Source organism: Protopterus annectens, chromosome 5.part0, assembly GCF_019279795.1.
Source record: "Protopterus annectens isolate FY-2018-M chromosome 5.part0, PAN1.0, whole genome shotgun sequence".
Classification (NCBI taxonomy): Eukaryota; Metazoa; Chordata; order Ceratodontiformes; family Protopteridae; genus Protopterus; species Protopterus annectens.
The window spans coordinates 896567933-896586328 of NC_056735.1; the positions used below are offsets into that span (position 1 = coordinate 896567933).

The following is an 18396-nucleotide window of genomic DNA, read 5'->3' on the forward strand; positions in this document are numbered from 1 at the left end:
GTGCCTCTCCCTGTGTCTCTCCTTCTGTCTTTCCCTAGAGGATTCCTTCCCCTCCGGCAACTTAGAGGGAGGTTGTGTCCCAGCCGGAGGGGGAGAACCCACAGCAACAGGTTGCTGAGTGGAAGGGGCAGAGGCCGAAGCGGTATCTGGAGGTAAAAGACCCGCCAGCACCAACTTCGACCTCCGCTCCCTCAAAGCCCGGGGTTGAACCCTGCACAAATGGTACAACCAGATGACAGGTGTTCAACCCCCAAGACGCACCGAGTGTGGCCATCCACTGGGGACAGCTTATGGCCACACTCGGTACATTTCGAGAACACAGCCTTATGGGCTTCAGACATCACAACCCTAAGGCCTAACACAAAACACACAGAAACAAACTACGCAAAACCCGAGAAAATTAAATAAAAGAGAGAGGAAAGCCTAAACACACTCAACACTAACTATATCAAGAACGAAAATAAAGATTTTTAAAACTTTTTCTGTCAAAAAATAGTTTCTTATCTTCACCAACGCCAGGAGCTCTGGAATTCCGTAGCTACTTGAAAAGCGGCAAACGAAATCTGAGGTCAGTCAGGGCTTGGCAAGGGGTTATGGGTAAGAGGGAGGAGCTAGGAGCTCGGAGCCTAAGCTTTTGAATTGCCGGCTCGGATCCGAGGTCGGATCCGATACCCACAGGTTGCAGACGAATGAAGTCTGCCTACTTCAGATCAGCTGTTTAAATCCCCTAGTGCTAAGACCAATGTGGCACTGAACATTCTATATCTGTCAATAAATGACCTCCAGAATAAGAACCCTGAGTTTGCCCATATAGTTGCAGGTGATTTCAATCAAATTGACTTGAAATCCATATTATCCCATTACCATCAACATGTGAACTTTGCAACAGGTGGGTGAGCACTCTGGATAAGGTGTACACAAACCTAAAACTGGCCTACAAAGCAGTACCTTATCCACATCTGGGCAACTCAGACCATCTGACCATCATGCTGCTTTCTGCATACACACCACTGCTGAAAAGGGGCAAACCTACAACCAAACAAGTAAGGTTATGGCCTGAGGGAGCAGTCTTGGCACTACAGGACTGCTTTGAATGTGCGGATGGACCAGTGTTTAGAGATTCAGCTGTAAAGAACCACCTTATTGACCTGGAGGAGTACATAGAATCTGTAATGGCCTATATTTCAAAATGTGTTGATGACATAACAGTCATCAGATGTATCACCATGCACACTAATCAGAAACCCTGGCTATCTGGTGAAGTATATGAGTTTCTAAAGGCATGAAAGGCTGCATTTAAATCAAAAGACAAGGATGCTCTAAGTGTGGCCAGAGCAAATCTAAGTAGAGATATAAAGGAGGCTAAGAGGACCTAAGGGTGTAAAATTCAGGGACACTTCTCTGACCAAAGGGACTGCAAACATCTCTGGCAAGGCATTCAAGCCATAATCGACTACAGCCCTGCATCCTCCCCATGTGATGACAAGACAGAATTTCTGAACAAACAAAACACCTACTTCAGCAGATTTGATATGGACAACACTGTGCCAAATAAGCTCCCTGTCCAACAGGGTATGGAGGTGCTATGTCTAAGAACATCTGATTTTCTGAAGACCCTGAGGCAAGTAAACCCAAAAATAGCAGCTGGTTCTGATAATATTATGGGAAGATTTCTAAAAGACTATGCTACCCAGCTGTCTACTGTACTTACAGATATATTCAACACATCCCTGCAACTAGCCATTGTACCAAGTTGCTTCAAAAATATGACAATCATTCCCTTACGCAAAAAATCCCAACCAACAAGCCTAAATGATTACCAGCCAGTTCCTCTTACATCAACAGAAATGAAATGTTTTGAGCTGTTGATCAAGAACCATATCTCTTTGAGCCAACCTGCAACACTGTATACATTACAGTTTGCTTAGAATCCTAACCACTGCACAGCTGATACAATAGCTATAGCACTTCACGAATCCTTGGCACATCTAGAGAACAAGAACTGCTATGTCAGAATGCTGTTTATTGATTTTTGTTCTGCCTTTAACACCGTCATCCTCAGAATCTAATATTGAAGCTGATCTAGCTGGTCATCAACACTCCCCCCATGTAACTGGATACTGGACTTTCTCATCAACAGACCCCAAAAGGTATGTGTGGGACATAACAGTTTAATCAGTATTACACTGAGCACGGGTGTCCTGTCGGGCTGCTTCCTCAGTCTTCTGCTGTTCACCTTGTTGATACATGACTGCATGGCCAAGCATGAATCCAACAAAATCATCAAATTCACAGCTGATACCACGGTCATAGGTCTTGTCAGAAATGGTGAGAAAACAGCCTACGGGGATGAAGTAGAACATCTAATAGGCTGGTGCGACAGCAACAATCTGGCCATAAATGTAAGCAAGGCCAAAGAATTAATAGTGGACTTCAGGAGGACTCAGGAGATACAGCAACCTCTTGAAATTAAGGGGGATGGCAGTGGAAAGAGTCAAAAACACCAAGTCCCTGGGGGTGCATATCTCAGATAACCTATCCTGGTCAACTCATATTAGTCACACATTGAAGAAGGCACAATGTCTGTCCTTCTTACATAAACTGAAGAAGGCAAACCTGTCTCTGTCCATCCTCAAAGCCTTCTACAGTAGGACTATTAAGAGCATCCTCTCAAATAACATCATAGTTTGGTATGGTAACTGCAAAGCATCTGACCGCAAGGCTCTTCTGAGGGTAGTGAGGACAGCAGGAAAGGTCATTGGCCCCTTGCTCCCATCCATTGATGATCTGCATGAGATTCGGTGTGTGGGAAGGGCTAGGAAGATAATCAATTATCCCACTCACCCTGCCTATGGCATGTTGTTCCACCTTTCCTCGGGCAGGCGGTATCGTAGCTTACACTGCAAAACATATAGACTGAGCAGGAGCTTCTTCACTCTAGCCACAAGGCTGATGAACTTGAATGCCAGGCATGACAGTAGATAATTAGATCAACATGCCACTTGCTATGAAGTATCAGCTATAGTAATCACTCTAGCAAATTGCTTCAGTAACTGGTACAGTTAGCCTGATTTCTTTTGCTATTACTTCCTGAATGTGCAATAGTCAGGAGTGTGTCACCACTCCATACACGTGTAATATGAACATCTGAATATATCGTACTACAACTGATGAAGTGCAATATTTTAAGCAATTACAATGTGCAGTCATAGTCTTGCAATACCTACTAGTATAATGCTGTCTAATGTCTTCCTGTCCAATTGTGGTAATTTATTGTGTTGTTAATATTTTATTATTACTGTATGTGCATTAGTCTTACTATCATTCAGAGTATGTGTTCATTGTTATGTCTTGCACTGGGACCAAAGCAATGCAATTTCTTTCAGCTTGCACTGCTGTGTATATCTGACTGACAATAAAGTTGACTTTGACTTTGAATAATAATAATAATAATAGTAATAATAATAATAATAATAATAACATGATGCTATATAAGGACTTATGAGACTGATTTCATAATTGGCTGCTGAAAGAAGTCCACAGCTTTGCATGCAGTGCAGGGAACCATTTTGCTCAAGTAGTCATTGCTGCAATGACAAAAGATAGACATAGCATGTATGTGTTTAATTTTTTATTTATTTACTTATGTTTTCTTTCCTAGGAATTATGTTTGCTATAACTGTTCTTGGTCCAGGAATGGCTTTCATGTTGGGATCCGTTATGTTGAATTTCTATGTTGACATTGATAAAATAAATCCAGGTAAGAAAACTAGATCTTTAATAAGTTCTAAAGAAATTCTAAGTCAATGTGTCATTCTTTCTTATGCATTTGTTCCTAAGATTGCCAGAGACTACATATATTAAACATTATGGCATCAGGAAGCAGGTGGTCCAAGGTAAATGCATTAGTATTAGTCTTTTTTCTTTAATGAAAGACAAGTTGCCAAGTAGTTCTTGCAGGCAGAATACCTCACACTGAAAATTAACACGTAACAATGTAATACTGAAACTGCAATGACAATAAGAAGCTCCTTCTTCCAAGTGGGAAATTGTTTTTTTACCATAATGTTTTATAGGTGTACATAAATCATTGTACAATGTTTAATATGACATAGTTTTGTAGTTGGTTATGGAGAAATACTGAATAAACTGTGAAACTAAAAAGTTAAACAGTAAACTATAATATTTTTTTTGCAACTTCACTTGCAATTTTACCATGAGGAGTATAACAGGAAACAATTATACAGCAATAATGCTTCTGAAAATGGCTAATATACTTTAAATGACCTTTCCATCTGTATTAACAGAAAGAGATGTGCGAGTCTTTAACCATCTTAACAACAACCAGCAGTGCTATGCTTCATAAAGTCATGTAAAGCTGTTTAATAACATTTATTTACTTATATCAATTACCCAAGATAATCAGACTGGGCAAAAATGCACCTTTTCAAGAAAGGCTTTTTAAAGAAAAACTCATCAAAATAATGATTCAAAGTAAGGCACAGGGTATAAATACACAGTGAAAAACAAAGTTTAAAAATGAGAAAACAGTATACATGCAGGAAAAGAGGTTGTCTAGTTCGATTCTCGGCTGGAGTGCCTTCTGTGTGGAGTCTGCATGTCCTCCTTGTGGTCGCATGGGTTTCCTCCAGGTGCTCCGGTTTCCTCCCACATCCCAAAGACATGCAGTAGGTGGATTGGACACTCTAAATTGGCCCTAGGTGTGTGTGTGTGTGTGTGTGTGTGTGTGTGTGTGTGTGTGTGTGTGTGTGTGTGTGTGTGTGTGTGTGTGTGTGTGTGTGTGTCTTCTGTGGAAAGTTGGGCGCCGGGCTGGCAACTCGACACTGTAAAACTCCACTGCCAGTTATGAGTGGACAGATGATCCGCTGTGGCGACCCCTAAACATGAAAAAGCTGAAAGAAGAAGAAGAAGAGTATACATGCAGGAAAAAAACGAAATTGTCATTACATAAAGTGCAGGAAAAGTAGTAAAAGGGAACTAAGGTGAGTTAATTCATTTGCAAAATAATGTGCAATACACTGCTGAGTAAGTATGACCACACGCACACACATATATGTATTTATATATGGAAAGAACTTACAAGAAGTTTAGTAAAACATATTGGAAAGAACTTATATGAAGATTCCTAAAACATATCTGAATAGCTTTTAATGCAATTAAATAAACATATTGTATTACTTTGTATTTTATTTGTTACACTGATAAATATTTTAAGGAGAGAGCAATGCAATCATAGATAACTTGTCTTTTTCAGAAATGTTTATATGGAGTGAATGCAAAAGGTGGCCTGTATTTCATTGCATTTATTTTTTTAGTATTGTTCTAGCAAATTAAACTCAGATTTGGTTTGGGTTTTGGTGTGTTTTAGGTGAACTGTAGTGTTTTGTGTGTGTGTGTGTGTGTGTGTGTGTGTGTGTGTGTGTGTGTGTGTGTGTGTGTGTGTGTGTGTGTGTGTGTGTGTGTGTGTGTTTATGCACTGTGTAAAACAGCCTTTTTTACATTACAATAAATAGAAAAAAATTGGTGAATATGTCAATATATCTTATATCTTAGTTTGTCTTTAGTAGTTTTAGAATAAGCTAAGTATTAAATGCTAATGATGTCTCTTTTTCTTTGTCTGTGTGCAAACCTTTACTTTACATTTTTGGAAGCAACAAAATTACAGAAGACTAGGAGGAATTTCAGTAGATTTGAAAACAGACAAGAGGTGTAATAAAGTACAGTTTTGTACCTCCCATAAATGTAGATGTTTGAGTGCTAATACAGCTGCAGTCATAACAGATGGGTTCTCCTGCCGTCAGGCGGGTCCTCGGTCGGCCGAATTCCAAAGTCTAGGTCCGGCGTCGGTTGTCGTCGCTTCTTCCCTGACGTCAGTGCGACAGGGGTAGAAAGGAACCAGCCGACGCCATTTTCTTCAGTTTTTCTTGCCCCAGATGTCAGGTGCCCCCAGAAGGAAGGCAATACATAAATTTGTGTAATAAAGCAAAGCAATATAATCAAAATACAATAGTTGCAAGCAAATACACCATAAATGAATACCCCAATCAGGTTGCATGAGGAGGTGTTAGCCAATAGGCCTGTCCCAAGAGAGGAAGGAGGGAGGGAAACCTGGACTGCAGCTGTATTAGCACTCGAACATCTACATTTATGGTAGGTACAAAACTGTACTATGTTCATCGTGCATACAGCTGCAGTCATAACAGATGGGTAGAATCCCAAAGCTAAGAAAGGGGTGGTAGGCACTAGGTGGAACTAGGAGGAGCCAGGATGCCCTGCAAGACTGCAGTGGCAAAGCCTGCTTTAGTTTTGGAGTATAATGGTAGGTGGTAGTGCTTGGAGAAGGTATGAACAGAACTCCAAGTGGCTGCTTCCAAAATATCTTTGGTAGCAACTCCTCTGAGGAAAGCTGCAGAGGTAGCTGTGGCCCTTGTGGAGTGAGATCTGATGCCTGTAGGTACAGTTTTGCCATGAAAAGAATAGCAAAAACGTATGCAGTGGGCTATCCATTTTGAGATAGTCTGTTTGGAAATTGGCTTCCCTTGAGCTCCTACAGCATAGGACACAAAGAGCTGTTCTGATTTTCTGAAAGGCTTTGTTCTGTCCAAATAATAACACAGTTGTCTGTGGATGTCCAAGGAATGTAGTAATCTCTCCCCTTTGTTTTGAGGATTAGGATAAAAGGTAGGTAAGTGTATGGCCTGATTCAAAGCTACCCTGGATACCACTTTTGGCATAAAGGACGGATTGGTTCGTAAGGAGACTCTGTCCTGATGGAAGATGATAAAATGCTGCACAGCCATGAGAGCTTGTAGTTCTGAAACTCTACGAGCTGAGGTAATAGCCAGAAAGAAAGCTGTTTTCCAGGACAAATATTGCAAATCTGATGAGGCAGCTGGCTCAAAGGGAGGCAATGTCAGCTTTTCTAGAATGAAATTGAGATCCCAAGTAGGTATTGGTTGTTTCCTTGGGGGTTTTAGATTCTTAGCCCCTCTGATGAACTGTCTTAAGAGGGGGTGAGAGAATAAGGGTGGATCAAGTGTTGTATTCTGCAGAAATGGCTGAGGCATGGATTTTGATGGAGGAGAACGAAAGTCCACTGCTTAGCAGCTCAGCTAGATACTGTAGTATTTGAGGTAAATTCAGTTTTCCAGGATCCTGGCCCTTTTTCTCATTCCAGACACAAAACCGCTTCCATTTTGCGGAGTAAGCTTTTCTAGTCGACGTCCTTCTGGCCTCCAAAATGACATCCTGCACCTCCTTGGAGAGTAGGGTCTGCTGTGATGCTAAAGAATCTTCCATGCGGCTAGATTGAGTATTTTTAGCTGGTTGTGAAGAGTTTTGAAGCTGTGCTGAGTCAGGAGAAGAGGCATTAGAGGCAGGGTCCATGGTGGGGAATGTGTCAGGCTCCTCAGGAGTGGGTACCAGTGTTGTCTTGGCCAGTCTGGAGCAATGAGAATCATCTTTGGTCTGTCTGCTCTGGTTTTCAATAGAACTTTGGGCAGCAGAGGAAGAGGTGGGAAGGCATAAACTGTCATTGATGTCCAACTGAAAGAGAGAGCGTCCACTCTCCAGGCCTTTGGATGGAAAATCCTTGAGCAGAATTTTGTCAATTGGTGATTTTTGTGGGAGACAAAGAGATCTATGTCTGACCTTCCCCATGCTTGGATTATCTCTGTAAAAACTTTTGGATGCAACTTCCATTCGTGTGGATCTGTCATATTTCTGCTTAGGTTGTCTGCCAGCGTGTTTTCCTTGCCTGGCAAGTACTGTGCTTGTAGTTCGATTTGTAAGTCCATGTTCCAAAGTGACATGGCCAGTCTGCATAGGGGGTATGAATGTGTTCCTCCCTGTTTGTTTATGTACCACATAACTGTGGTGTTGTCCGTTCTTATCAATAGTTGACCTGGTTTCAGAAGGTCTTTGAAAGCTATAATAGCATTTATTACTGCTAGCATTTCCTTTTGATTGATGTGAAGGTGCTTTTCTTTTTGGGACCATTTGCCCTGAATGCACCAATCTGTCATGTGCGCCCCCCAGGCGTAGTCCGAGGCGTCTGTTGTGATGACTTGATTTGCTTGAGGCTTGCTGAATGGAAGACCTGCGTTTGTTTGGCATGCTTGAGCCCACGACAGGAATTCCTTTTGAAGACATGGAATTAGTGGTATTATTGTTTCCAAACTGTGGCTGTGTTGAGACCATAGGTTTTTCAGGTACCATTGAAGTTTCCTCATATGCAGCTTTGCACATGGGATTAGCAAGATGCAAGATGCCATGAATCCCAGAGCCTGCAGGATTTTCCTTGCAGTCAGCCTGGTGCAATTTGCTAGTCCTCTGAAGTATTGAGTTAGTTGCCCCTGCTTCTCTGGCGTGAGGTAGGCCATCTGGGTGTTTGTGTCCAAGTTGGCACCCAGGAAAATTATTTTCTGAGAGGGTATTAGTCTTGATTTCTTTTTGTTGACTGTGGATTCCAGAGAGTTTAACAACATTATTACATAAGCCAGATGTTTCAGAAGAATGTGTTTGCTGTCCACTTGGATCAGGCAGTCGTCCAAATAGGGGTATATTTGTATCCCTTGAAATCTGCAGTAGGCAATTACTGATGCCAGGCATTTTGTGAATACTCTGGGTGCAGTAGATAAGCCAAAGGGCAATGCAGAGAATTGATAATGGATTGAACCTGCAAGAAATCTGAGATATCTTCTGCAATTTTGTTTGATTGGGACATGCAGGTATGCCTCCTTGAGGTCCAATGTTACCAGCCAAGACTCCTTGCCCAGCATGGGAAAAAGCTGCTGTAGAGTGAGCATCTTGAATTTTGGTACGAGTAGAAATGTGTTTAGGATGGATAGGTCCAAAATAGGTCTCCAATCTTTTCCCTTCCTTGGTACCAGGAATAGTCTGGAATAAAAACCTTGACCTTGTTCATGCGTAGGTACCTCTTGAATAGCTTTCATGTCTATCGTAATTTGCCTTTGTGCCTCTGCCCTTTGATTGTGTGGCAGGTTTGGCATGACTCTCATTTTTGGAAGGGTGTGAAAATGGAATCTGTAGCCTCTGTTTATAATGTCCAGGATCCATTTGTCTTTTGTGACAGTATGCCAATTTTTTGAAAATAAGGCCAGTTTTCCTCCTAAGGGTGCTGCCATTTGAGTCTTGCTTGGCATGCAAAGGGGAAAGTCATTGGGCTTGCTTTCTGAATGGTTGCGAGTTATCCTCACCACCTCTTTGTGTAGGAGCTTGCCATTGTCTGCCTCTAAATGATCCTTGGGATTGTCCTCTGCCCCTCGGGCGCCTGTATCTACCTCTTTGGGGTCTGTCCATGGCTGGAAAGGACCAATTTTTGGAAGGCCAATTTCATGAAACGTGGGGTTGTACCTGTAGAAAATCTTTCACAGTTTGCATTGATTTAGCCTTTTCCTCCATTTTCCTTAATACCTCCTCAGCATTAGCACCAAATAATACATCCTTTTGTAGAGGGGCATCTAGTAATTTTGCTTTGACATGATCTGGCAAGGATTGTTCCTTGAGCCAGGCATGTCTACGTATGACTGATCCTGTAACAGCAGCTCTACATGAGGCCTCTAGAGCATCAAAACCACATTGTAAGGTATGCTTACCCACTTGTTCTGCACTATGCATCAAATCCTGCAACTCCTTCAAGTCTGGTTGTTCAGGTTGTGACATTTTACTTTTCAATTGTGATAACAAAAACTGTTGGTATTTTAGCATATGAAACTGACAGTTTAAGGCCCTCATGGTTAAGGTAGCCGAGGTATATACCTTTTTTCCCCACCTTTCTAAGGATCTGTAATCTCTCTCGGAAGGTAATGGATTTTTAGCAGTGGAGGCCTTAATTCCCTTGGGTCCCTGTGAGATGGTTTCTGGGTCAGCAGTATGGCTTTTGTATAGAAATTGGTGTGAGTCAGGAACCCTGTAGTACCTGTCAGGCTTGACTGGGGCTGGAGGTAAAGAATCTGGGTTAAGGCAGGCCTCCGAGTAAACATCATCTAGGATGTCCAAGACAGGAGGTATAGCCAGAGGCCTGTGCTGAGGTAGCAAGAGAAATTCCCTAAGCCTTTTCTTGGAATCTGAATAATCTTGGCCTTCCCAGTGGAAGTGTTCCCTTAAGGTATGCAAAGTTTCCCCAAATGAGAAATCCTCTGGGGGGGATACAGAAGGAATGGACTCCTCTGCATCAGAGTCTTCAAAAGGGGAGTAAGAATGTTCCTGATCATCAGAGTGCTCTGAAATAATGGAGCCCTGATCTGAGGAGGGGGATTCTTCCTCCACTCTGGGTCTTTTGTCCGGTGGGGGTTGAGAACCCCTGATAAGAGTAATTAAATCCTCAGCCATTTTAAGCATCTGTTTTTTAGGCATAGGGCCTGGAGATGGGCCCTGTGTAGCTTGTCTCTTAGAATGCATGGCTGCTTTAGACTTAGTGAAAGCCTTGATGGAAAAAGAAGAGGAAGGTCTGAAGACACCTTGAGAGGAGGCAGACCTGTCCACATTTTGAGATTCAATGCCAAGAGTGGCTTCGGTATCTGTAGTCGGGGTGTGGGCCGAGGAGCCTGCGACCTCGGGCACAGGAGACACCGCCAATGAAGTGTCGTCGGTAGTCAGGGGCTGCGTAGGCGCCTCGCTGAGAACCGGACCACATGTAGTCGGTTTTGATGTGGTGTCGGTAGAGGCCACGGACCTCGTATGTCGGTCCTTATCTTTGCGCTTTTTAGACAAAACTGGAGTCGGAGTATCCGACAGCATAATATAGTTAAATGTTTTGCCAAAATAATGCTGGGCGAACTCCGCTCGACGCTTAATGGTGCGTTTGTTGAATGTAGCACAAAAGCGACAGACCGAGACGTCGTGGTCTGGGCCTAAACAAGGAATACAGAGGGAATGGAAATCCTTATGCGGTATTTGCTTCCCACAAGAAATACAATTATTAACTTTGTCTGATATCGGTCTGAGGCAAGAAAAGTTTCCCCAACGGGGTACTTAGCTTTCAAGAAGACTTCGGTTTCAAAATTTTCGTAATTTCAGGAGCTGGCCGACCGGCACTTGCGAACTGCTTCTGCTTCGGGCACCGCGCGGCAAGAAAGACTGAAGAAAATGGTGTCGGCTGGTTCCTTTATACCCCTATCGCACTGATGTCAGGGAAGAAGTGACGACAACCGACGCCGGACCTAGACTTTGGAATTTGGCCAACCGAGGACCCGCCTGACGGCAGGAGAACCCATTTGTTATGACTGCAGCTGTATGCACGATGAACATCTTGGTGATGATGCATAAATAGTATAGATACCAGACAAATATTTACACAGTTTACCAGGTATTTGTTTTTATCACAGCCTTTATCTAGGCCCCACAGCCAAGTTAGTACATGGTCATTTGCAGAGCCAAGTGGTCCCTGCATTCACAACGATAACAGTAATAGCGAGCCCTACTTAGTGAGCCCTGGAAAGATCTGATTTAATTTATAGAGGCTTAGAAGTACAGTGTTTCTGGTTAATGGCAGCTGTTGCTCTGTTTAACCAGCTGCATTAGCAGTGTAATATAAGACACATGAAGTAATGTCATTGACTCTGAGGTGCTTTTCAAACAATGCATTAACAGTGTAAAGTAAGGTATCCATGTCCCCTAGTCAGTTTCTAAGCCATAAGAAAATAAAAACTTGTAAAACAAGCTTGCTTTGTGTATAAAATCTTGACATAACTATGTTTAATATAAGAAGGTGTTAAGTATATTTTGTTCTTTCAGAAAGTCATTGTACTGTTGCCTGTTTAATTAATTCAAGATTAAGGGTAGCAGAGGAGCAGAAGCTGATTCCAGCTCTCGGTGGTCACAAGGAAGAGAAACTTATCCTGAATAAGATGCCATACGCAAAGATATACATACACACACCCACACAGACACACACACACACAAGCCAATTACACTGGGGTACATGTTCACACACGCACACACACACACACACACACACACACACACACACACACACACACACACACACACACACACACTTGTACAGACATGCATGGACATACACTGAGACAAAATACATACACACACACACACACACACACACACACACACACACACACACACACACTACTACAGATACACATGCACACACACACTGTGACACATATACTCACAAACACACACACACACACACACACACATGCATGTACAGACATACATGGAGACACATACATGCAAACACAGACACGCTCACACACACACACACACACACACACACACACACACACACACACACACACACAAACACACACACACACACTGGCATTCACAATTGCCATTTAGGCAGGCATTCTTGGACCCAGTTATGCACAATTTCACAGTGCTAACACCCATGCCGTGACACACAGAGACATGCATATGCTGATACACTTCTACTTTCTCACAGCACAGTTTCTGTGCATTGGGTAATTGTGCATGCAAATCCTCTTTGCACTGCTTATATTCCTACTACTTAATGACATAAATGCGTACTACAAGAATGTCATGCATACTTTCTGTTTTGGATCCCTGACTGTACAGCACTAGCATACTGAGATCATCTATGTATCATGTGCATTGCAAGACTTGTAACTGGCAGCACACTGAGACAGTCATTTACATACATTTCTTATCACATGATGTGGAAGTCCAAACTTTAGTGTACATTTATAGGTTTATCGGTAGGTACTAGGCTATCTGCCCAAAGGCATTTATAAACCTAACCAGAATGTGTTGGCTTTCGCCACCCCCTTAGATTAGTTCCCTGTGCCTCTGTCCAGCACAGCCACTGAAATGATCCCCGGGGTAAGCTTTCTGTTTCCCATCCACTGGTCAAGGTTTCTCTTGAAGAGTGTTAGCGAGGAGCTCTGCCTAATGTACATTGGAATCTTGTTCCAAAGCATGGGAAGTCTCTGGGACAGGAATCTATCCCTCCAGCACATCCTATGTATCATTGTGGTAAGGTTTAGATCCCTCAAGTGTGTGGCTCGAGGGGATATGGATGTTCTTCATCTCACATTGCTGCAGTCCTTACTTATGGGTAGTCCGCTGTCCTCGGTCGGCCCGAATACCAAAGTATTAGGCTGACGTCGGTCATGGGCGCCTAGATCTGACATCAGAGCGTTAGGGTATAAAGGCGCATGACCGACGTCATATCCTCAGTCTTTTTTGCCGCATGGTCCGATGCAGAAGCAGAGTTGCAAGTGCCGTTCGGCGTTCTGAAATTTTTCGTTTTCGGAGTTTCAGACCGATACCAAGTTAGGCTAAGTACCCCGTTGGGGATTATTTTTGTTTTTTCTTGCCTCAGTTACTTACCGGATGTCAGATGATTCAGAGTCTTCTACTGAGGACATTCAAGGTTTCCCTCCTTATTCTGATTCTGATGCAGAGGATTCCACTCCTTCTGCTTCTCCCCCAGAGGATTTCTCATTTTCAGAAACTCTCCATTCCATGAGGGAGCATTTTAAGTGGGAGGGACAGGCTTACTCTGATTCCCGGAAGAGGCTTAGGGAGTTCTTGTTTTTACCACAGCATAGACCCTTAGCTATACCTCCGGTTTTGGATGTTGTTTCAGATGTTTTCTCGGAAGCTTCCCTTAATCCAGATTCTGTGCCTCCTGCCCCAGTTAAACCGGACAGGTATTACAGGGTGCCTGAGGCTCATAAATATCTGTATAAGAGTCCTAGGGCGGACCCAGAAACTATTAGTCAGGGGCCTAAGGGTGTTAGAGCCTCTGTTGTTAAGAATCCGGTTCCTCTGGATAAGGAAGCTAGAGCTTTGGATAGATGGGGTAAGAAGGTGTATACCTCTTCTACTTTAGCAATGAGAGCTTTGAACTGCCAGTTTCATATGTTGAAGTATCAGAATTTCCTCCTTTCTCAGCTAAGATCTAAAGTGGATGCTTTGGCAGAGGGCATAGAGTGTAAAGAATTGCAGGATTTAGTGCATGTTTCTGAACAGGTGGGTAAGCACTCTTTGCAATGTGGTTTTGATGCTTTACAGGCTTCTTCTAGGGTGGCTGCCACTGGTTCAGTTATTGGTAGGCACGCCTGGCTTAAGGATCAGAATTTGTCTGAGCATGTTAAGTCTAGAATTCTGGATGCCCTTTGCAGTCTGAAGTTTTGTTTGGTCCTCCTGTGGAGTCAGTCTTAAAGAAAATGGAAGACAAGGCTAAGTCTATGCAGACTGTTAAAGATTTTTTGCAGGTACAACCTCCAAAGTTTAGTAGAAATTGGCCTACTAAGGGGTGGACGTACCCTTCTTCTGATTCTCAGTCTAGGGGTAGATCTAGGCGTGGTAGGGGCAGAGCTCAGAGTACCTTCAGGCCGAGACAATGGAGTTCGCCTGCTCAATCTGCTGGTGAGGGCAGGGGCCAGTCCTTTTGTAAACAGGCCCAATGACCTGCATTTTCAGCTGCCAGATTCCTCTTGCCTGGCAGCTCCTTTGGGAGGAAAGTTGGCTCTTTTCAAGCAAAATTGGCATTTAGTCACCCAGGACAAATGGGTATTGGACATTATAAACCGAGGTTACAAGTTCTATTTCCATACCATGCCTCCTTTCAAAGGCATGCCAGACGTCCCTCCTCGGCAAAGGATAGAGGCTCACAGACAAATTTCTTTACTTCTTCAAATAGGAGCTATACAGCCAGTTCCTCTGTCAGAAGTGGGCCTAGGATTTTATTCTCGCCTGTTTCTAGTTCCAAAGAAAGGAAACACGTGGAGACCAATTTTGGATTTATCTATCCTCAACACTTACCTGGACATTCCAAAGTTCAAGATGCTGACTTTACAACAGCTTTTACCTCTGTTGGGAAAAGATCACTGCATGGTTACTCTGGATCTCAAAGAGGCTTACCTTCATGTTCCTATCAGGCCCAGTTGCAGGAGGTACCTGCGTTTTCGGGCTGGAAATTTACATTATCAGTTCTCTGCATTGCCCTTTGGCTTATCTACTGTGCCCAGAGTGTTCACAAAGGTTCTGGCTCCAGTGATAGCATTTTTCAGACTAAGAGGAATACAGATTTATCCTTATTTGGACGACTGTCTGATTATTGCACAAGAAAAGGACGAACTTCTTCATCATCTACAGTATGTGATGGCAGTGTTAAGATGCCTAGGGTATTCTGTGAACAAAACAAAGTCCAGTCTAGTACCCTCTCAGGACATGTGCTTTCTGGGTGTGAGACTAAATACAGCTTCCCAGATGGCTTTTTTGACCCCGGACAAACAAAGAAGCCTTTCTCTTTATTTCCAGCAAATGTCTCTACGGTCCAGGCTGACTGCAAGGACAGTCCTTCAAGCCTTGGGGTTCATGGCATCTTGTATTCTGGTGCTTCCCAATGCCAAATTGCATATGAGGAAGCTTCAATGGTATCTCAAAAATGTGTGGACACAGCACTGCCAAGATCTAGACACTGTCATTCAGATAATACCTTGCATTCAGAAGGAGTTTTTGTGGTGGGATCAGGAATGTCACCTAAACAAGGGACTCTCTGTGACCCGGCCAGAGGCGAGTCAGATTCTAACGACAGATGCCTCGGACAAGGCTTGGGGAGCACACCTCAATGGAAAATGGGTGCAAAACACGTGGCCTGTCAAACTCCAACATTTGCATATCAACTTGAAGGAAATGTTAGCAGTCCAGTTTGCATTGATGGCTTTCAAAGATTTACTTCCAGGGCAGGTGTTGATTCAAACAGACAACACTACTGTCATGTGGTACATCAACAAGCAGGGGAACCCATTCTTACCCTCTTTGCAGGCAAGCGATGATTCTGTGGGAAACTGCTCTCAATCTACACCTCAATCTTCAGGCAAGGTTTCTACCAGGAGCACAGAACTCCTTAGCAGATGTATTGAGCAGACAAATAGTGGATCCTCACGAGTGGAAATTGGATCCTCATGTATTTCAACAGTTGACAGTGTTATGGGGAACTCCAGACATAGATCTGTTCGCTTCTCCACTAAATTACCAGTTGCCAAAGTTTTGCACAAAAATGTTTCATCACACAGCTTGGAAGGTGGACGCTCTATCTTTCATTTGGAACAATCTGCATGTATATGCCTTTCCACCTCTGCCTCTTCTTCCCAAGGTACTTTTGAAGGCCAGACAAGACAAGCCAACCATGATTTTGATAGCACCGGATTGGCCTCGACAACACTGGTACCCACTACTGAGGAGTTTAGTACGAGAACCTCCGTGGCCTCTGCCTTTGATTCCGCACCTTTGTCACAAGAGGACAGTCACTTCCTCAATGTCAAGATTCAGTCTCTGCATCTAACAGCCTGGCATATTCTGTTTTAGACTCTGGAGGGTCTCAGCTTCCACAACAAGTTTTGAATGTTATTTTGGAGGCCAGGAGGCCTAGTACCAGGAAAGTTTACGCTGATAAATGGAGGAGATTTTTTATTTGGAGCAAAGGAAAGGACTTTGATGTCTCCAAACCTGATTTAAGTGTTGCTCTTCAATATCTTACTGAATTATTGGACAAGGGTTTGTCTTTCTCCTCAATAAAGGTCCATGCTGCAGCCATTTCTGCTCACTATGATTGTGACCCTCCTTTATTCTCTCATCCTTGGTTTAAGCAATTTCTTAGAGGGGCAAAGAATATAAGACCCCCGTAGAGCTCCTACTCCTGCTTGGGATCTCAATTTTGTGTTGGAAAAACTTACTCTACAACCTTTTGGTCCTGCAGCCACTAGCGAGTTAAAGTATTTATCATGGAAAACTGCTTTTTTGTTGGCCATTACCTCTGCAAGAAGGGTTTCTGTATTACAGGCCCTCATGGCAGTGGAGCCTTTCCTGATTTTTCATAAGGATAGGGTATCTTTGCGTACTAATCCTTCCTTTATGCCTAAAGTGGTTTCTAGTGTGGCCTTAAATCAAACTATTCATTTGCCTACTTTTTATGCAAACCCCCAAAATAAAGAGGAGAAAATTTTGCATACTTTGGATATTCACAGGCAGTTGCGTTATTATTTGAGCAGAACCAAGGAGTTCAGACAGTCTCAGCAATTGTTTGTTTCTTTTGCTTTGGGTTCACAGGGTAAACCTGTTTCAAAACAAACTATTTCTAAATGGATTGGGTTTTGTATTTCTTTCTGTTATTCCCATCATGGTAAGGAGATTCCTGCTGGAATCAGGCCTCATTCCACTAGGGCTACTGCTACTTCTACGGCCTTTATAAGGGGGGTAGCTACAAAAGACATTTTGGAGGCAGCTACTTGGAGTTCAGTGCATACCTTTTCTAAACATTACCACCTTCCTCTTTATTCTAAGTCTAGGGCTGGATTTGCCACTGCAATTTTACAGGGCATTTTAGCGGCCCCTAATGCTTTATGATTTTTACCATCCTCCCTTTCCCATTGCTTTGGGATTCTACCCATAAGTAAGGAATGCAGCAATGTGAGATGAAGAACATAGTACAGTTTTGTACCTACCATAAATGTAGATGTTCGAAGATCCACATTGCTGCAGTCCAATTTACCCTCCCTCCTTCCCCTCTGTAGTTTCACTTGGTGCTATGCTTTAGGTGATGGTTGTGGTTGGGCATGTTTTTGGGAGGTATTCTGTTCTTGGCTGTGGCCTTTCCGGTTTGGCCTTCTGACATCTGGGGCAAGAAAAGACTGAGGATATGACGTCGGTCATGCGCCTTTATACCCTGACGCTCTGATGTCAGATCTAGGCGCCCATGACCGACGTCAGCCTAATACTTTGGTATTCGGGCCGACCGAGGACAGCGGACTACCCATAAGTAAGGACTGCAGCAATGTGGATCTTCGAACATCTACATTTATGGTAGATACAAAACTGTACTTTTTCTTTAGGTGGAGCATGTACCTCAATTCTGGGTTGGACCTTGTATGTCAGGCAGAGATCGCCTCTGAGTAGGTGTTATGCAACCGAGTACAGCTGGAGTTTCTTCAGTCGAGCTGCATAGGGCATCTGTTTGAGGCCAGTGACCCTCTTGGTGAGGTACTTCTTTGGTCTTTCCAGCTGTTGCAGGTGTCGTGTAAGGTACATCCCAAATGGGACACTGTACTCTATGATGGATCTGAAGATTGATGAGTAGAGGGGCACAATGACCTCTTTTGATCTGGATGCGAACCCTTTTGTGATTAAGTGTGCTACATAGAAGGATTTTCTAACCACTTTGGCAATGTGATTATCAAAGGAGAGATTACTATCTACTTGGGTCTCCAGATCCCTTATTACGTCTTCCATATTTAGGGGATTACCACCTATGTGGTAGTTTGTGGGTACTTTGTTTTTTCCAAAGGGGATGACTATGCACTTTTTGGCATTTAGCTTGAGGCTATGATTTTGACAACAGGTATCTGTCTCAGTGAGACCATT

At 43.2% G+C, this 18396-nt stretch overlaps 1 protein-coding gene across 1 annotated transcript in view; it reads left to right on the top strand.

Moving 5' to 3' along the window:
* The window catches only part of SLCO2B1 (solute carrier organic anion transporter family member 2B1), a 1297574-nt gene that overhangs the window by 795670 nt on the left and 483508 nt on the right, over window positions 1-18396 (top strand). Inside the window, exon 6 of the mRNA XM_044072692.1 lies at window positions 3662-3760. Coding sequence (XP_043928627.1) covers window positions 3662-3760 — 99 coding nt within the window. The remainder of the gene's footprint in view (window positions 1-3661; window positions 3761-18396) is intronic.